Here is a 22,393-nt window from a genome sequence, read left to right on the forward strand (position 1 = left end):
GGGTATGGGTCTTACCAAAACTAGATAACTTTTAAACGGGTTATAACATCTCATTAAATTAAAAATTAATCTTACCAATTATTTGATATGAAAATCCTATAAAATAGGAATATACTAAAATTTAATATCCAACTTAAAAGGAAAAATATATTATTTATAATTAACAAACAATTTTATAGTAAAAAACATAAGCGGGTCATGGGTCACTAAATCCAGATAGTTTTAAACGGGTTATAGCATATCATTTATTTATGAAACCCTATCATCAAACCCTAAGTATATTATTAACTTTCTTACAATAAAGAAAATTAAAATAAAAAAATAAATATTAAAAAACAAAAAATGTAAAACAATCATTCTCTCAAGCCATCAGATTGCTTTATTTGTAAACGAAGGTTTCTCACGCATTTAACCCGAATTCATGGGTAAGGGTCTCACCAAACCCAAATAGCTCTTAAACGGGTTATAAATCTCATTATATTAAAAGTTAATCTCATCAAATATTTGATATGAAAATCCTATAAAATAGGGATATACTAAAAATTAATATCCTATTTTATTTTAAAAAAAAGATATTATTTATAATTAACCAACAATTTTATAGGAAAGAAAATAAACAGGTAATGGGTATTACCAAACCCAGAAAGCTTTTAAATCAAATTATAACATATCATCATTTATTTGTGAAGCCATTTTATCATCAAACCTCAAGTACATTAATTATTAACTTTCTTACAATAAATAAATTTAAAATTCAAATATACATATATAAATATTAAAAACAAATAATATAAAATAACCCCCGTAATACAGGAGATAAAATCTAATAATATATATAAACGAAAACCCTAAAATCCTACGTGTCGCGATGTGGTTGCTCCCCCCTTTTATGAAAGCCACCAGATTGCTTGATTTTTAAATGGAGGTCTCTCATTGATTTAACCCAAATTCATGGTATGGGTATTACCAAAACCAGATAGCTCTTAAACGGGTTATAACATCTCATTATATTAAAAATTAATCTTACCAATTATTTGATATGAAAATTCTATAAAATAGGGATATACTAAAATTTAGTATCCAATTTAAAAAAAGATATTATTTATAATTAATAAATAATTTTATAGTAAAAAACATAAGCGGGTCATGGGTCACCAAATCCAGATAGCTTTTAAACGGGTTATAACATATCATTTATTTATGAAACCCTTTTATTATCAAACCTTAAGTATATTATTAACTTTCTTACAATAAAGAAAATTAAAATCCAAAAGATAAATATTAAAAAACGAAAAATGTAAAACAACCATTCTCTTAAGCCATCAAATTGCTTTATTTGTAAATGAAAGTTTCTCACACATGTGACCCGAATTCACGGGTAAAGGTCTCACCAAACCCAGATAGCTCTTAAATGGGTTATAACATCTTATTATATTAAAAATTAACCTCATAAAATATTTGATATGAAAATCCTATAAAATAGGAATATACTAAAAATTAATATTCTATTTTATTTAAAAAAAAAGATATTATTTATAATTAAGAAACAATTTTATGATAAAGAAAATAAACGGGTAATGGGTATCACCAAACCCAGATAGCTTTTAAACCGGATTATAACATATCATTTATTTCTGAAACCATTTTATCTTCAAACCTCAAGTATATTGATTATTAACTTTCTTACAATAAATAAAATTAAAATACAAATATACATATATAAATATTAAAAACGAATAATGTAAAACAACCCCCGTAATATAGGGGATAAAATCTAGTATGTGATATAATATGAAATAATCATATGTAAACAAAATAAACCATAAGCATGCACACAAACTAAAGCACATAATAATTAAAGTAATGTATAACAACTTCCAATAATTTAATTACAACAAGAAGCCACATCCAATAAATTCCACAAAATAATAAAAGCGATTGGTAGGGGAATAATTGCATTACATATTACATTAAATATAATGACGAAAAAAATAAAAAGATGCAACAATAATTGTCCATAAACCTTGAGATATCTTTGTACATAAATTTGATCCATATCATAAATGACAAATAGGTCAAACCTAATAAAATGCAATCAACTCATATAACAAAACTAAGGAAATAAACGTCTAGAATCACAAAATGTGAAGCAGTCAAATAAAAACATAAGAAAAATGGGATAAATGGTTATTTGGGATAAATGTGCAACACAAAATGTGCCAGTAAGGCCATTCACTTATCAACTCTAGGGATTAGAAGCTTCATCTCACCATCCGCACTTTCCATCTATCTACCAACCACTATGTGAGATCTAGTTGCAGCCATGCTTGAGCTATCATTAACATCAAGCACATCAACCAGTTTACGCAAGGAATACTGTTTGACAACTCGAAACAGAGAAATATGCGGTTAGTTTTTAAAAGGATCCCAAATGAATCAGAATGTCACTATATTACTCAACAGTATCATCAAATATATAAATCCAAAAGAAAGCATTGCTTGTAGGGGGCTCGCTTGCTCAACATGGCTGAGCCGGGTGAGTTTGGACGGGTCTAAATGAGAGACACATTAGTTTTCCTGCTGAAACTTTAATCTCCATTTAAAACACAATAATATTACCTTCATAAGTCATAACCATATATTTTGAAACAAAACAATTTAGGCAGTTGCATGTGTGCATCAAAAATAGACTTTAGGTTTGGCATAAATACGGTGTTAGTTTGGGTTGATTTGAGTATTTATAAATTTCCATCTCATGTAGAAAAAACCACCATATAAGGCTCAAAAATAAATAAATTGAACAATGGGTAACGAAGAAAAACCTCCATGCACCATAATGTTTATAAAAAGAAAGTGCAACTTGTTAAAACTCTAATCTTTAATTAATCGTGACTTTCATACCCTCGTCCTAACCGATACATGCCTAAATCCAACGAATCAGAAAACCTTTAAACCTACAAAACCTTTGATTGTCTACATCTTCTTGGAGAACTCTTTAGATATTAACAGCGACTTAAAATATGTGTACGCGTATATAGTTAGCTGATAGAAAAGTGTACCTTATTCCTTTATGAAGCTAATTGCTTTTCCTTTGCTAGGTAATGCCACAAACATTGAAGAAGAAGGCGACACGATCTTGAAAATGGTATGGCCTTGATCTTCTTGTTGAAGTAGCTTCTCATATGTAAACTGAAAAAAAATAACAAACAGAAAAAAGGATAATATCTACAAATTTCAAAACAATGTTAAGTGCATTGAAAGTGAAATAATGGATAATCTTTGTTAAATATAACTTTTACCAGGGCAAGATCACTTTGTTCTTCAAACTCAGTTGAAGGAGAGGTTGATATTAAAGTTAGAGATCGAGGACGGCAACACCAAAGTACAACATCCACAAAAGCTATCTGAGCCGATGATTCTTCAAGGGCATCTAGTTGTAGCTCAACATGCTGGAGTTCATAAGGTGGCAACTCAATTGCCTTAAGTTTCCATAACTCATTGAATTTCTGCAAGGGAATTAAAACAAAGGGCGTGACTAGGATTGAGTTTGAAAACAAGATATTGATTTACTGGCTTTTATAAAAAAACTATTTTAAAAATAGCCTGTGGATTTTAGAAAACTGGTTTTTAACCTTATCAAAAAGTTGAAATAAAAAGGACTTTTGTGATTGCCAAATATTTTTTTAACTTATCTCTTTTTGAAAAAGCCAATAACGCAATAAGTTGGTTTCAAACTCAATCCCAAACATGTCCTGAATATGCGACTTTGATTGTAATTTGGTGTCACAATCAATATGTAAAACGAAGTTGAACAACCACATAAACACAAAATAGGGCTTTCAAATCTAGAACAAACTTTTTTGTTATTCTGGACTCCTAGAGCAAATGACTTAAAATTTTTGTTTTGAAAGCCTTTCTTTAATCAGTTATGTAAGTTCTGTAAAACAACCAAGATATTGATGACCCATTTATTAATTTGCTCTTTTTGGTACTTGGCCTCAAAATTGGTTACCTGTTGATTTTTAAATTTTGTTTTATTAAAGTTTTCTATAAAGATTGACATCCATGTATGTTTAGTCAAAATTGATGAGCCATTTATAGAACTAGTTTAGTAGCACAAGATTTTGTTTAGTCAAACAAGTCCAAAACCGACACGAAACTTAATTAATTTATGTAATATTCACAACAAACTAATACATGAATGATTTGATCAAAGAAACGAACCTCAGAGGTGTGAATATACAAGTTCAAAGCTTTGAACCCATTTTTCTTACCCAAAAACCGCCTCAACTTGTGGAACCAAAGGAAATCTACATAGCCATGCGGATAACACAGCATAGATGCTTTTGAATCGGTTAAGTGTCGTAGCATAGACTGATCCGAAAGACTACTAGAGTAAACAAATAAATCCAAATTGGGGGTATTGAGCTCAAGATTTTCCAAATCACAGTCTAACATCAATCTTCTCAAAGAATGACTTAACAGCTTCACGCTGTTACCTGGTCGTAATGAAACCAACCTCAAATCTTCAATGAATGGGAAATTGGATAACAAGTCGGTAAAATCATTCGGTTTTACTGACAGACACCCCATGTAAGTAACCGTTGTTCGGCTTTTGCTTGAAGCCAAGTTCACCTGTGGTGCTCCTCTTCCAAACCAATCTATTAGTATAAGAGTAGATAGATTTGGAGCTTCAATATCTATTCTCTCAACTGGAGTGTTATACCAAATCCAAACATTTCTAAGATTTTGATGCCCGAAAGCACAAAAGCTGTCGAAACCATTACACTCGACAATACCAAATGTTTGTAAAAGAGGACAACTAGTGGTCAGATACTCGATCGCTTCATTATCTATATGAACTTTATAGAGTCTCAAATACGTCAAAGACTTAAACCTGACATCATCCATCAAGGAAGAAGGCAACTCACAACCACGTATGGTCAAAGATTCTAACACGGAAACAGATAAGAGAATGTCTGGCAAACGGTAATTTGGGACTTCTGGATGGTATTGGTTAGTAATATCAATCATCAACTCCTTGACGCCGTTCTTAAGTACTCGTTCAAGGCATCTGTTAACGATATCTAATTCGGCAAGCTCTTCAATAGTTGTAACGAGACGGAGTCTGCGTGCCGTGACATTATGATGGCAAAATCTAGACGTGGTGTACTCCACATAATCTAAGAAACCTTCTCCAGATATAAAATAATAGTTATCGAAAAATAAATCGGGGAATGAAGCGGTAAGGTGAAACCAGGTCTTAGACAATACACTCATCCGAACAAGGTCTTTTGGAGTATTAAGAAACGAGAGGATGTGATCAACAATGTTTGTAGGAAGCTTCGAAATCCGATCATCATCCATGTGATACGGCGGTGGAAATCGGTCGTTAGGGTTATGGGCTAATTTGATTTATTCTTCTGTTTACAAACTTTACATATTTAAATCTTACGTTATTCAAGGTGTTAGTTATGTTTTATTTATTTATTTTATTTTATTTATTTACCTTTAAAGTCCCATATGATTAAGAAAAAAAAACTTCTAGGAACTAGAGTGTAGAAGTACAGGTGTGAATGAGTTAAGGTGCTCACGAGTTGTTTAAGAATGGTTTGTTAAAACTTGATTGAGCTTAGCTTAAACGAGCTTGAGTTTAAATATAAGTTTGTTTGATAAATGAGCCGGAGCTTGAGCTTCACTTGTCGAGTTTGAGTCATCCCGCCAGCCTAAAGGAGCCTATTTATTTATTACCTGTCTAACTTTTATTTAATATACTAAATATAGTTTTATAATAATTCGTGTTATGTATAAATGTTGTGATAGAAATAAGTAAATAACATCTTACGTTAAAAATATAATTAAAATATATATAGAAAAACAAGTATAAATACTAGTAAAATAACTATAAATAGTAAACGAGTCAAACCTGTGACAAGCTCAAACGTGAAAAACTACTTACGAGCCAAACTCGAATTTCAAAAATAGAGCTTGAAATGAGTCAAGCTCGAGCCTAAACTAGCTCAGCTCGAGCCTAAACTAACTCACGACCCAACCCAATAAACCAACTTTTTAGCCCCCAGACGCATTAAAAATGAGACTTTCGTTAATGGACCATAAGAAAAGTGAACCGGAAGGGTCCTAGTTGTTATTCAACCATCAAAGTTTTAAAGAAACAAATGAATTACAATTAATAGCCAAAATAATAATAATTAAAGTAATGTATAACAACTTCCAATAATTTAATTACAACAAACCATACCCATAAATCTCACAAAATAACAAAAGCTATTACCAGGGAATAACTGCATTACATATTACATAAAAAAAAATGAAAAGATACAACAATAACTGTCCATAAACCTTGAGATATCTTTGTACATAAAATTTGATCCATATCATAAAAATATAAAATCACAAGTAGGTCAAACCAAATCAAATGTACCATGTAGCAAAACAAAACCAAGGAAATGAACCGTTCAGAATCACAAAAAGTGAAGTGCCCAAATAAAAACATAAGGAAAACAAGATATTTGGTTGCTCGCGGTGCAAGTAAGGCCATTGACCATCCACACTTAGTTTCTCTACCACTCTGTGAGATCTACTTGTAGACATGCTTAAGCTATCATTAACATCAAACACATCACCCAGTTTACGCTTAAGCCCGGGATCTTTAGAATGATTAAAGTTTCTTTCTCTTTTCAAAATTCTAATTAAAGTAGCTTTTTTTTATCACACTTTCATAAGTTAAAATTTTAACAAATCAACTCATGGTGATCCAATGGAGCATATTAATGTGCAATCCACCACTTCTATACAGTTCTACTACCTCACTTGCAGATTTAGATCACACCTTAATTAAAAGCATCCCCAAAGATTGCCACCAGCATCGAAACAGTAAATTGGATGACGCAAGAATGCTGTTTGAGAACTCAAAACAGAGAAATACGCCATAAGTTCTTGGACGGCTCCCAAATCAAAATGTCACTATATTACTCAATAGTATCATCAAATTATAATCCTTTCGTTTCAAAACAAAGGCAAGATTTGACTAAATACGTGGCTCAATAAGAAAAAAAAAATTGACTGTTCATCAGATATATAAATCCAAGAGAAAACATTGTTTGCAGGCAGAGATGCACAAGCTAACCGGTTAACAGATTCCTAACCGGTCCACCACTAACCAGTTTATACCCGGTTCTAAGTTCTAACGGGCGGTTAGAAACCGGTTTATATTATTGATCTCCGAAACGGTTACAAACCGGTTATTTTTTTTTAATTATTTTTTTAAAACCAGTTTTTTTCGGGTTATTTACCGGATAACCGGTTCGGTTATACCCGAAACCATTTATACCGGGTAGGGGTTTCTTGTCTCAAAACCGGTTAGTACCCGACCCGATTAACCAGTCTAACAGGTTATTTGACCGTTGACCAATAACTGGTTTTGAAAATAACCGGTTTTCAACTAACCGGTTAACCGGTTTGTGCACCACTACTTGCAGGAATCTCTTGCTCAACATTGGCCTCCTTATTTTTTAGGTTGACATCCCTACTTTAACTTTGTGCTCGCTTACAATCACCGTTCAAGAGATCCCAAACAATTGACACGGTCAAAGTGCTCAGTCAAATGTATGTATGGTCCACCCTTGAAATAATAATACTAACAAGTTTAATAGCTTTGAGTTTGCTGTTTAAACGTTTCTAAAATATTATGCTAATCTAACTTTTCTTTTTGCTATTAGCTGACAGTGTAACTAAAGAAAACGTTTCAGCCCCAAGACCAACAAACAAAGGCTCAAAGATAAATAAACTGAACAGCGAGTAATGAAGCAAAACCTCCGTACGTCATAATACTTATAAAACAAAATTTGTTAAAACTCTAACCTTTACTCATAACTTTCATACCCTCGTCCTAAAAGGTAGATTCCTAAATCAAACACGTCAGAAAATCTTCAAACCCGGGAACCTTTGATTGTATGCTCTGCTTCTTGGAGAACTGTTTGGATATTAACAAGTGACATAAAGAATGTGTTATACATGTGTCTATAAAGTAAACCTGATAAAAAATTGTACCTTCCTCCTTTATAAAGCTAATTGCTTTTTCTTTGTGAGGTAATGTTGTCAACAATGAAGGAGACACGATCTTAATATTGGTATGGCCTTGATCTTCCTGTTGAAGTAGCTTCTTGTATGTAAACTGAAGAAATAAACAAACAGGAAAAAAAAATGGTAAATCTCCTTAATTGCAGCGTAGATCTAATACAATGTTAAGTGCAGTGAAAGTGAAATAACGAACAATCTTTGTTAAATGTAACTTTTACCATGAGAAGATCACTTTGTTCTTCAAAATAAGTTAAATGAGAGGATGATATTAAAGTTAAAAGTCGAGGGCGAAAACACCAAAGTACAGCATCCACAAAAGCTATCCGAGACGATGATTCTTCATGGGTGTCTAGTTGTAGCTCAACATGCTCGAGTTCATAAGGTGGCAACTCAATTGCCTTTAGTCTCCCTAACTCAGTGAATTTCTGCAAGAGAATTGGAATGAATATTCAACTTTGTTTGATTCTAATTTGATGTTAAAATCAATATGTAAAACGTGATTAATGAACCACATAAACACAAAATAGAGCTTTCGAACCTAGAACAAACTTTTTTTTTTATTTTGAGCTTCTAAAATAAATGACTTAAGATTTTGTTTAGAAAGCCCTTCTTTAATCAGTTATGTAAGTTTTGTAAAACAACAAGATCTTGATGACCCATTTGCTAATTTGCTCCTTTTGGTACCGGCCCACAATTGGTTGCCGGCTGCTATTTGTTCTATTAAACTTTTCCATAAACATTGAACATCCATGTATGCGCTTGAAAAAACACTTTGTAGTTTGATAGCATAAAATCTTGTTTAGTCAAACAAGCCCTAACCAGACCCGAAACTTGATTATTTTATGTAATTGTTCACAACAAACTAATACATGAACAATTTGACCAAAGAAACAAACCTGAGTAGTGCGAATATACAAGTTCAAAGCTTTGAACCCATTTTTCTTACCCAAAAACAACCTCAACTTGTGAAACCAAAGAGCGTCTGCAGATTCAAGGGGATAACATCGCATAGATGCTTTCAAATGGGCTAAATTCTGTACCATAGACAGATCCAAAAGACTACAAGAATAAACAAATAAATCCAAATTGGGGGTACTTAGTTCAATATCTTCCAAATTACAAATTGAGTGTACCATCAACCTCCTCAAAGAATGACTTGACAGCTTCAGGGTGTTGCCTTTACTTGGAGCCATCAAACGAAAATTTTCAATGAATGGGAAGTTGGATAAGAAGTCGGTAAAACGAGTCAAGTTTCGTAAGGGAGTGGCGCAAGAGATGTAAGACACGTTTGCTAGTTTTTTACATGAAGCCAAATTCATTTGTGGTGCCCCTCCTTTATTCGTATTTGTTATGTCAAGATAAAATAGATTTGGCGCTTCAATATCTATTCTCTTAATCGGAGTGGTAGAGTCAATTCGAACACATCTAAGATTTCGATGCCTATAAACACAAAAGCTATTGAGACCATTACACTTGATAATAATTAATGCTTGTAGAAGAGGCCAACTAATGCTAAGACACTTAATCATTTCATCGTCTATATGTACGCCACGGAGTTTCAAAACAATCAACTACTTAAACTTGACAACATCAAGCAACAAGGAAGAAGGCAACTCACAGTTACATATGGTCAAAGATTTCAACCCAACAAGCTCTTTCGGAGTATTAAGAAACGAGAGGATGTGATGAAGAATGAAATCAGGAAGGTGTGAAATCCGATCCATACCCAGGTTTCTGCAATCAAAATTGAGAGAAAGAAATATAGATACAGAGAGCGAGTATTTGAATGAATAACAAGGTCACAATTGGGGATAGATATTAATATATTCAGATGGTGACCAGAAAATGGGTAGGGTTTACGGTGATCTAAGGAAGCTCACTTTTGGAATGAAGAGAATGAGTTACGGTATTGGAAATTAAGGTAACGAGTCTACACGAATTTGACCGGTTTTTGTTACGTTCACTACAATACCGGAACTAAAAAAAGAAAACACAATGAACAGGAGAGTGAGAAATCGGTCCGGCGGGAGTAAAGCAGAAAATGGGTTAGGGTTTACGGTGATTTAAGGCAAGGTCAAAGGAGTCAACACAGATGGAGAATTTGTTCTCTACTAAGACTCTCCGTTGTGGCCCGCCACCCCAGCCGTGAGCGGCCTGGCGTGAGCCACGTCGGCTAAAAACACAACGCCCTCGCTTCACCACTTGTCGCGGCAGGCGCTGCGACTTTGTACGAGCATGCTCGCATGGCTCTCGAATGGATGAATTCGGCAACGCGAACGACAACGGGGTGAATTCAACGGTGGCACGACCGACAAGGGTTGAAGGGCTGGGTCCAATCTAAGCGCTGACAAAGCACGACTGGTTCGTGTAGCCAATCTAAGCGCTAACAAAGCAGTCGACCCGACGACTGCATTTCATGACCTAGTCGCCCCAATGGACAAGAATGCAGTCGGGCCGACTGTTTTGTTGGCGCTTAGATTGACTACACGAACCAGTCGCTGCGTTAGCTTTAGGGACACGTGTTCGGTTTTTATTGGCTATACAAACCAGTCGTCTTGAATAATTAAAAAGTCATCCCGCCTTTTTAGGGTGTTGGTTGTAAATAGTGAACAAATTTGGAAAATCATTTTACAAAATGGATATTATTGTTATTATTATTATTATTATTATGTAGGTGTAGAGGTTGAATATATTCACCCGAAGTAATCAGTTTACCTTAATGCAACCATCAATCAAAGGGTTACATCTCATATTATATATATATATATATATATATATATATATACTAGATTTTATCCCTCGTATTACGGGGTTTGTTTTACATTTTTTGTTTTTAATATTTATATATGTATATTTGAATTTTAATTTTCTTTATTGCAAGAAAGTTAATAATATACTTAAGGTTTGATGATGAAAGGGTTTCATAAATAAATGATATGTTATAACCCGTTTAAAAGCAATCTGGATTTGGTGACCCATGACCCGCTTATGTTTTTTACTATAAAATTGTTTATTAATTATAAATAATATATTTTTTTAAAAATTGGATATTAAATTTTAGTATATTCCTATTTTATAAGATTTTCATATCAAATAATTGATAAGATTAATTTTTAATTTAATGAGATGTTATAACTCGTTTAAGAGTCACCTGGTTTTGCTAACCCATACCTATGAATTTGGGTTAAATAAATGAGAGGCCTCCATTTAAAAATCAAGCAATCTGGTGGCTTCCATAAAAAAGGGGAGCGACCAAATCGCGACACGTAATATTTTACATTCTTCGTTTATATATATTATAGATATATATATATATATTATATAGTATAATTAAAAAGTTTGGTGTCACAAAAGTTTCTTTTGAATAACTTATTAGTTTTGTTTTGCTTATATGTAAATTATTTTGGTGTTTAATCAATTGAGATGTCTTGATGTGTTGGCTATTGGTAGGTTTGTTAATCTTAATTCTTAGGATGATCCCTTGCATGGGTTCAAGACCTATGAACAAAATTTGTTGACACATATTTTTTGTTAAGAGGAGGCATTCACTCTTTGAGCATATTTTTTTTCTTATTTTATTTGTGTTTTTTGTTTAAATATGCTAATAGAAATAAGAGTTTTGGTTCCGCAACTCGCAAGTGGCCAACCGTTGGGCCACTTGCGACACCTTATTGGTGAGGACATTTTTTTTATTTAATTTGTTTTAGTTCTGATGTGTAATGAACGTAACGAAAACTGATCGAATGTTAATTTTGTTTTGCATTTTTTTTGTTTTGTATTAGTTTCGGTATCGTAATGAACACGATGAAAACCGCCGAATTCGTGTAGACTCACTGCGTTTTGTTTTAGTTCCGGTACCGTAACAAACGTGACGAAAACCGACCAAATTTGCATAGACTCAGCGCTTCATCATCCGGGATCAGCAATGGTCGGGCTTTACCAACGCTCGAGGTTTACCAACCGAATCCACCCATTGGTCCACCTCAAATTTTATATGTTTTTGTTTTATTTTTGGTTTTAGTTCCGTAACAATAACGCTCGTAACCGAAACCAACCGAATTCACATAAATTTACCGCCTCAAAGCTTGGGTTTTACTACGACTTGAGTTTTACCAACCTGCCCTAGCGCAACGTGCTGGGTGAAACCCTAGTTTACCTACAATTATCCAAATTGACGGTGACGCTGTTACAAAGTATCCACCCCATTGATCCACCTCAAATTTTATATGTTTTTGTTTTATTTTTGGTTTTAGTTCCGTAACAATAACGCTCGTAACCGAAACCAACCGAATTCATGTAAATTTTCCGCCTCAAAGCTTGGGTTTTACTACGACCTGAGTTTTACCAACCTGCCCCAGCTCAACGTGCCGGGTGAAACCCTAGTTTACTTACAATTATCCAAATTGACGATGACGCTGTTACAAAGTATCCTAAAGTCAGGGACTAGAGGCCAGGTATGGGTGTCGGTTGCACCCATCACTGTATTGGGGAACCTACTCATAAAATAGAGAGTCCAACGTCTACTACGAAAAAAAAAAAGGAAACCTTTTTAGTGTTAATACAGTGTAAAAATCATGACTGACTCATATAAAATTTTGACCTTGACATCATGTGAAAATTTAAAGACGACTTTCATTAAAGTTTGAGATTGGCCTAAACAAAAAAATAAAATGAAAACTTTTACAAATATAATTATATAAATGTAATATCAATAACTTTTCCAATTAAATTTGAGTTTAATACCACTTTTTACGGTCAAATAGTACAATACGCAACCTAATTGTATCTCCATCCAATTTTAAAGCCCAAAACCCAACTCATTCAAACTTTACCCAATTTTTAGTGGGAAAATGTTATAGAATAGCAACCAAGTTTCAAAAAATGTTTCAATTAGGTCACTCATGCATATTTTGCACAAATTGGGTCACTAAATCTTCATATTGAGTCTCACTGATTTTTTTGTGAATAAAGAAAAAAATGAAGAAAAAGATGTGGGGGTCAAAATTCGCAATATATGTAGTTAAATTTAAATAATTTAAAAAACGTTAATTATATTAAAATTTAATAGTAAAGAATAAAATTCACGTCACCATTCAATGCCAACGTAAAAAAAATAAAAAGATTTTCTATATGAAACAAAAAAGAAAAAGATAAAAAAAAAACATGTTAAACCTATAATTTAATAAAATATGAAAATTGAGTGACTTAATTGAAACATTTTTTAAACTTGAGTGACCTAATTGGAACAATTTTAAAACTTAGTTACTATCCTGGATGGTTGTAATGAGAGCGAGTTTGCGTGCAGCGAGATTTTGATGGCAAAATCTGGACGTGGTATTAAAGGTACGGGGACGGTATCGATATTAAAGGAAAAATTCGGGAAATACCGATACTGTACTGTACCGATCCCGAAACTCAAAACTTTGGTACCGATTCGGTACCTGTACCAATCGATACCGGTACCGAATTTGCTCATCCCTATGCATGCGTAATGCCATATAGACAAGTTATTATACAAATCAAATATTTGAAGGGCTTCCTTTTTAATTTTAATCATAACTAGTTATGTTTAAAACAATGACGGCAATATAATTGATGAGGATCTTAAGCTAGAGGTGCATAAATCAGGTTTTTCAAATGCCCGGGTTTGGGTATGACCGGGTATTGGAAAATCGGGTATTGGAAATACCCGAGTCGGGTTCGGGTCCGGGTATTGTCTTTAAAAACCATACCCAATGCATCGGGTTCGGGTCGGGTATGGAACCGGGTATTTTAAAATCAGGTATTTGAATACCCTATTTTCGGGTATTGAAAAAACCCTATTTTTGGGTTTTTTGGGGTTTTTTTCGGGTATACATTGGATTTTTTAAGGGGCTACAATTTTTAGGGGTATTTTCAGGTATTTTTCAGGTATATTTCAGGTGTAGATCGGGTATTTGAAAAACCTAGTTTCAGGTATTGGAAAAACCCGGTTCCGGGTATGTAACCGGTTCCGGGTATTACCGGGTATAAATCGGGCTAGGTTCCGGGTACGGGTTTTGGTACTAAAATGCATACCCTATCCGTACCCTACGGGTAGAGTCGGGTACGGGTTCGGGTGTTAAAACCCAGGTATAAAAAAACCGGTTCCGGGTATTTTTTTCGGGTCCGATTCCGGGTTCGAGTTTTTTGTGCACCTCTATCTTGAGCTGATGTTTTTGATCCGCTTAGTTTCTCCTCCTTTGAATATGAAGTTATACGACTATTCCAATAGCCCCATCATCTCAATAATCGGGTGCCTGTCGTATGTTTTGATGGTGTAGAATGGTGAAAGTTCCTTCCTCAAGGACCTCAACGGCTCAACCATGTCCATGGTATTTATGCTAATGGCAATTTAACAAGGCCCATGGGCTTCTCCTAAGCCCATCATCTTCACAAGTCCGACACACAATAATAAGTAGTTTAAACTAGAGGTGTATAAACCCGGTTTTAAACCCAAACTGAACCGGTTTATAAACTGAACCGGTTTGGTCAACGGCTGGTCAAAACCGGTTAGAAGCAAGATAAACCGGCCTGGTCACGTCGGTTCGGTTCATAAACCGGTTTTAAACTGGTTTTCCTCAAACCGGTTCGGTTCTAAAACCAGCTTGGCAGATCTTAAGGGAACCGGTCCTGAAACTGACGGCTTGGGTCGGTTTGGAAACCGCTTTGGGTGAAACCGGTTTTAAACCCAAACCGTCGGTTCAGTTTGCCTAAAACTGGTCCCAAACCGGTTTTTTTGTACACCTGTAGTTTAAACTAATGCCGAATTGTTTCTTTCTTCAATTTCGAACACACCCATTTAAAAAAATTCATCTAAATGCTCATTTTGTGCAACTTAAATCCGTGTAACTTTGAGAAATAAACACTAGTTGTCATTAGGTTAGAAGGCCATTAGCTTTTCTCAAGTAACAAGTGAGTTTTCCTTGTAGAAATAAGTTCTTGTATGTGATATGAAAAGAAAAAAAATCTTACAGCATTGAGTGTTCATTATGGAAAATAATATTCTATTCAGAAAATATTGTAAAATAACGAATAATATTCATTGACTTGAAGATGAGGTGTCAACAATTTAATAGAAATATACGTATAATAATAAGTTTATAACAAGATAAATTAACCATCCCCTCAATTCCTCAAACTTCTCAGTCGAAACACACACAAACCATGCAGTGAAAGCCGAATGATTTCGGAGCAGAGCACATTGTCTTGATTCAAAAATTAAGGAAAGTGATGTAAACAAAAGTTGTCGAACATCATTGTCTTGATTCAAAAACCGTCAAATAAGGCCCAAAGTTGAGTAAATAGAACAATGAGTAACGAAGCAAAAGCCACCAATACATATGTATTGTCAATACACAAATGTCGCAATTCAAAACCATCCTACATCATAATATGTATAAAGCAAAATTGTCATCCCTGCATTATAATATATGTAAAACGAAAACTGCAATTTGTTAAAACTCCAATCTTTACTTTTAATTTCCATACCTCATCCTAAGAGATAGATTCCTAAATCCAATGCTTCAGAAAATCTTCAAGCCCGCAAACGTTTGATTGTATGCTATGTATCTTGGAAAATTGTTTGGAAATTAACAAGTGACATAAGAATGTGTTATGCATGTTTCTATAAAGTTAACCTGATAAAAAAGTGTACGTTCTTCCTTTATAAAGCTAATTGCTTTTCCGGTGTGAGGTAATGCCGTCAACAATGAAGGAGACACGATCTTAATATCGGTAAGGCCTTGACCTTCTTGTTGACGTAGCTTCTTGGACGTAAACTGAAGAAAAAAGATAAACAGAAAAATAGGGATAATATCTCTACTTAATTGCATTGTACAACATATTCTAAAACATTTATTTACATCTCTTTCAAACATGAGAACACAAAATCCAATCCAAACAATTTAAAGTTTTGCGGAAGCGTATAAGTAAATGGTTTAAAAACAATGAACCATATGTTCAAAACATGCACAACCCATCAAAAGTAAATAATGTGAAATAAAAAGTTTTTGTTAGATATAACGTTTACCTGGACAATATTACTTTGTTCTTCAAAATCAGTTAAAAAAGAGGATGATATTAAAGTTAGAGATCGGGGACGGCAACACCAAAGTACAGCTTCCACAAAATTTGTATGAGCCAATGATTTATCATGGTAGTCTAGTTGTATCTCAACATGCTCGAGTTCATAAGGTGGCAACTCAATCTCCTTCAGTTTCTCTACCTCGAAGAATTCCTGCAAGACAATTAGAATACATCTTTCTTTGATTATTCGGTGTTAAAATCAACATGTAAATCAAGATTGTTGAAAACTAGGTTTTCGAACCTAGAAGAAACATTTATTTAATTGCAGACTTTTGAAACAAATTAACTTTGTTTAGAAACCCTTCTTTAATCACTTATGTAAGTTTTGTGAAACAATCAAGATCTTGAAGACCCATTTACTAATTTTCTCTTTTCTACCGAACACAAAAGTGGTTACCTCCCAATTTTTGTTTTTTAAACTTCTCCACAAACATTTAAAAATCCATGTATGGGGGTGAAAAAAAGCACTTAATTTCTTGATACAACTTGCTTGATCGCATAAGATTTTGTTTAGTCAAACAAACCCTAACCCGGCCCGAAACCTGATTATATTATATAATTATTCACAACTAATACATGAACGATTTGATCAAGGAAACGAACCTCACTGGTGTAAATATACAAGTTCAAAGCTTTGAATCCATTTTTCTTGCCCAAAAACAACCTCAACTTGTGGAACCAACGAAAACCTACATAGACCTCATGGAGATAACATCGTATAGATGCTTTCAAACAGGTTAAGTTCTCTACCATAGACAGCTCCGAAGGACGATCAGAGTAATCAAATAAATCCAAATTGGGGGTATCAAGCTCAATATTTTCCAACTCACAATCTAAGTCTAAAATCAATCTCTTCAAAGAATGACTTGACAACTTTAGCTTGCTGTCATCACTTGGAGCACTCAAACCAAAATTTTTAAGGAATGGTAAGTTGGATAAGAAGTCGGTAAAACCATTCGAGTTTGGTAAGTGATGCCCAAAGTAATACACTGTCGTTAGTTTTTTGCATAGTGCCATGTTTATCAGCGTGGTCCACTCTCTTTCATCCTCATTTACTATCGAAAGTTTATCTAGATTTGGAGCTTCAATATCTATTCTCTCAACTGGAGTTTTATACTCGATGCAAACAATACTAAGACTTTGATGCCCATATACACAAAAACTGTTGAAACCATTACACTTGATAATAATCAACATTTGTAGAAGAGGGCAACCAGTGGTGAGATAGTTGATCGCTTCATTATCTATATGAACTTTATGGAGTTTCAAATATATCAAAGACTTAAATTTGATCGCATCAAGCTTCAAGGAAGAAGGCAACTCACAACGATGTATGGACAAAGATTCTAACATAGAAACAGATAAGAGCGTGTTGGGTAAACGGTACTTTGGGACATTTGATAGGTAAGAAATATCAATCATCAACTTCTCAACGCCATTGTTAAGAAGTAATCCAAGACATCTGTTAACAATATCAAATTCCTTAGACTCTTTGATAGTTGTAACGAGTTCGAGTATACGTGCAGTGAGATTATGATGGCAAAATCTAGACGTGGTATACTCGACATACTTGAAAAAACTTTCTCGAGATATAAAATCATCGATATCGAAATCCAAAAACCGAAAAGAAGCAATTAGATGAAACCAGGTCTTAGACAATACACTCATTCGAGCAAGGTCTTTCGGAAAGGAATCCGAATCAATAAGAAACAAGAGTACTATGCGATCAACAATGGCATCAATAAGTTGTGAAATCCGATCCATCTCTCCAACTTCAAAAATTGAATGAACTATATTACTTACCTCCAGACAAAATCGAAGTGGGTTTAGGGTTTATAGGGTTTATACGGTGATTAGAAGGTCAAAGTTGTCAACAAGTTACATGTTTTAAGGAATAACCTCTTTTTTTACTTTTTATCAATCAAAGTGCTACCGACGAGCCTTGCAAATTTGGGCTATCAGTGTTGTGGTAGCCTATTATTATAGAGGGGTTTTTAGATGTGAACTGAGTGTTGCAATTGTTATAGACATGACTTAGAAACACAACGAGAACCAACCTAGATGCAGATAAATTCGGGTCAACCTGAACACGATGTGTTTAAAAACAAAATTAATATAACTTAGAGTTGGTAGAGTAAATTAGTAATATGATCATTTAAAAAAAAGTTTTTTAAATTTTGAATACGAATTGGAAATTGCAAATGTATATTCAGAAAATGGACAATGAAAAAACATAAATATATTATAATTATTGGAAGCTTTTTATTTTTTTAAATACTTAAACGGGGCTAACAGGTCATTGGTAGGTGACTAGGTTCGCTTAGGTTATGGGCCAAAACCAGGTCCATTATAGACGTCTTAGTTTTATCTTTTCATATCAACTGTTTCGGGTAAGATGGTTTGGATAGAGGTAACCGCCCGTTAACCTTGGTTTTAAACATGGATTGATCAAACTCATTTCAGTTAATAAGTCCAATTTTATTTTTGATCAAATAAAAAATTAGTAAACATTTTAAGTTACGAAAAGCATCTTATAACATACCAAAATAATACGTGACGAAATGCTCTATAGTGCATGATTTACTTATGCGTTGCCGGTGAGATGTAGTTTGTTTTCTATTAGAATGTATTCGGATGGGATAACACAATAATTACTTTTATACTTTCAAGGTACGGAGAATATGGGTTGAACTTTATAAATCCATCTAAACAAGTTTAGTGTTTTACGGGTGCAAAGAGCAAACAATATATGTCTAATCCTCGTATTGAGTTGTCTCATACTAGATACACATTTAAAAGTAGCATTAGGGTGTTTTCTTGGTGTTTCCTAAAGCAAATTATCAACAAACTACGAAGAAAGTCAAGAATGTGTCTGGTTAAAAGAATATGGTACAATACATTCGAGCATCTTATGTCATATTTCTTCACGTGCGGCAATTTCTTTGTATCAACGATAACCTAACGTATATTGCTCTAGTTAAGAAGAATACATTAAAAATGATGTACCCGGACGTATCTTATAAAATTTTCTTTTTAATAAAACTTGTTGAAGAATGAGGATATTATTCTTCAATAACGTCAATTTAACAGGTTTCTAATGATGTTTATACTAGTTCATTAATGTGTTGTTTGTTTTCTAAAACAAGTCTCTGCGCATGCTCTTTTGCATGGATAGCGCAGGTATTGTTATCTGCATATTATTTGTTTTTTTGAAGGCGTTTCATTAAAAAAAAGTCTGCACGAACACTTCTGGGTGCAAACTTGGCCCATCCACTTCTAAAATCTTCTAAGAACTGCAGAGGCTTAAACACCACCAGCTATCAACACCAACCGTCCACTATGACCACCACCACCCACCATTAATTCGCCACCATCCACCATCCATCACCAACCACCACCCACCACCTACCACCATCGTCCACCACCAATTTCCATCATCACCACCCACTTCCACAGTTCGTACATCACCACCAGTTTGTTTTACTAATCATGAGTCGTTAAAAAACAAACAGTTTTCTTCTTACATGCTGCAGATGTTTGTCCAGCTCTTCTCTTACAGATGTTTTAAGCTGTGATCCGCAAACTACAGACATGTTACTTCTAGAAAAAACAGCGCCTAAATTTAGCAACTATGATACAATGGTACAACCGTACAAGGTGATCAAAATTAAGAAAACAAAGGGTATAAAAATATGGAATTTTTTGATGATGTTGTATGAATAATAGGTTTAAACTTATTTAACAAGTCACAAAAGGAAGCTAGTTATTATTATTATATAGTAGCGTTTAGCTAGGTTTGAATTTATTAGATTAGATTTTTTTTAACGGCCGCTTTTATTGAAACAAAACTAATTGCAAGACTAGCAAGAGGCTAGAGTAGATCAATATACACACCAAGTTACAATCACATCCGTTTACAATGATTTCCTCAAAAGGAAAATGAACACCATGTTTCCTCATCAACCGTCCAATGTTGCCCAGTGTTTTAAAAACCGGTTCATGCTGGCCGGTTGAACCGGTAATACTGGTTTCGTATATTAGACCGGTATTTTGTGTCCGGTATTATTGGGCAGTTTGCTAAAACATCGAACCGGCGGTTTTTTCTAAAATACTGGTTTAAACCGGCTAACCGGTTCCAAACCCAAGCGATTTTTTATATTTTGCGGGCCGTATTTTTTAAAAATTACTTTTAACTTAGCAATTAACATCGAAATGAATGAACTTTTGGATTATGGTTTGAAAATCGAATGCTTTTGAATTATTTTTTTTTATTATGGATTAACTTTTGGATTGTATTCTATTATATTATATTATAGAATCATATGATTTTGGGTTATTTTTTGGGAATTTTTACATATTTCCCCTTCTTAAACTTTTGAAATTACATATTTCCCCAAAATACAAGTTTTTAATGCACAATATACAATATTGAGTTGAAGTTATATTTGAGTTGAACTTTTGGATTATGGTCTGATATTACAAGTTATATTTCTATCATTTTTTAGCTTAAATGGGTATTATTTAAATATCGGTTTTTAAAACATGGGTTTTGCCCCATGTTTTATCAAATGGAAACTAAACCTATTAATGTTTACCGAAACCTTTTCGTCTACCTAGGTTAGAATTTATTAGATGAAATGTTTTCTTGGAATATTATACAAATTTTCTTGCTTAAAAACAAAAATAAAAGGAGCAACGTCGCATGAACCTTTCAAAACAACTTCACGTAAAGCTCTTCTAATTCAAAAATGGCATGTTCAATGTATTCGTTACATCATACGCCTAAATATAGAGAGCACAATTTAAGAATGTATTTGACTATTCGAGTGATCCCATCGCAACACTTATCTTCAAGGTGGTGGCCAACTGTCTATGGTTTATTGTCAGGATGATCTGTCAATGTACAACTTGTATAACTTAACTTTTTTGTTGTTGTAATTAATAACAAGATATCGATTATCGAAGGTAGATGATCTATAGACGCATAGTTTTCTTCAAAATCAAATTATTATAATCTAATCACCCTATTCTTTATTATAAAATATATATATTCATAATGAGTGGGTTTAGAAGGGTAATGTCTTGGGTTCAAGCTCCACTTACGACAAAGATTAAAAATAATTAGTTTAAAAAAAAACAAGCGCTTTTTATTTTCTGAATTTATGTTACCTTAATATATTATAGTTAAACTGCTCCAAAGTGGATCGCGAATTATATGCTACTTGTTTCATATTGGATCTTATACTCATATAAGTTTTCTTCTTGTCTACTGTCATCATCATCATCATCATCGTACTCAGTATATCCCACCAATAGCCAAGCTATGGTAGGGTCTGAGGAGGGTAAGATGTAGACAGCCTTACCCCTACCCCATAGGGATAGAGAGGCTGCTTCCGATGAGACCCCCGGCTCGATAGTAGTTTTGCATCAAGCCTTGGACATAAGGCACATAGCACTCAATCATCGGGACACCGGCTGATTGGTGCATGTACCATTGTCTTTCGGCTATCAACGCCACCACATGATGCCTGATTAACCTTCTGCCACTTTTAACGTTATTTTCACGAGATTAGTAAAATAACGTTAAAATTAGTGCAATTTTACTTTTGCCCACCCGAGGGTTCACACATATATACATTATATGCGCGCACCGCAAGCAGGGCGATATTTTTTTTGCTTAAAAAATTGTCAACTCTTTTTTTAAAGTCAATACAGGCAGACGTTTTTTTTAAAGTCAATACAGGCAGACGTTTCGAGATTTTGGGTGCCCCAAGCAGGTACCAAATATGGGTTCTTATATATAACTTTTCTTTTCGTTATCAATGATAACTAGCAGTTTACCCATCCGGTAGACGGGAATATAAACGCAGTAATATGATACTAACATTAAGTCAATAACATATGCAATGGTTTGGTTGTGGTACAATACATTTTGAGAGATACAGATTCACAGGAATTGCAATAGAAGTGTATTATTTCATGCCTATTTATATTTTTATGTGTTGGAACAAAAGAGCGCCCACATTTTTTGATACATCGAATTTAGACATTTGTCAACCTATGTTTCAGATTAAGAGATTTATGTAAATACGCATAAATATATATATATATCAAAACAATTGTAACACACATTTAGATAAACTTTTTCATCTCCTACGACCCAACGCTTCGTTTTTAGTAGGATTGG

At 33.9% G+C, this 22,393-nt stretch overlaps 1 protein-coding gene across 1 annotated transcript; it reads right to left on the reverse strand.

Annotated features, from left to right (window-relative positions):
• Positions 1–3,060: 3,060 nt before the first annotated feature.
• On the reverse strand, positions 3,061–5,367 carry LOC143623495 (putative F-box/LRR-repeat protein At3g58880). Its single transcript, XM_077094417.1, has 3 exons — positions 4,225–5,367; positions 3,300–3,506; positions 3,061–3,189 (listed from the first exon to the last, which is right to left on the reverse strand). Exons 1-3 carry the CDS (start codon positions 5,365–5,367, stop codon positions 3,061–3,063), a joined length of 1,479 nt encoding a protein of 492 aa, XP_076950532.1.
• Between the last annotated feature and the right edge of the window lie 17,026 nt (positions 5,368–22,393).

Source organism: Bidens hawaiensis, unplaced genomic scaffold (genome assembly GCF_021521415.1).
Source record: "Bidens hawaiensis isolate Kalapana, Puna unplaced genomic scaffold, B.hawaiensis_p1.1 tig00000055_1, whole genome shotgun sequence".
Lineage (NCBI taxonomy): Eukaryota > Viridiplantae > Streptophyta > Magnoliopsida > Asterales > Asteraceae > Bidens > Bidens hawaiensis.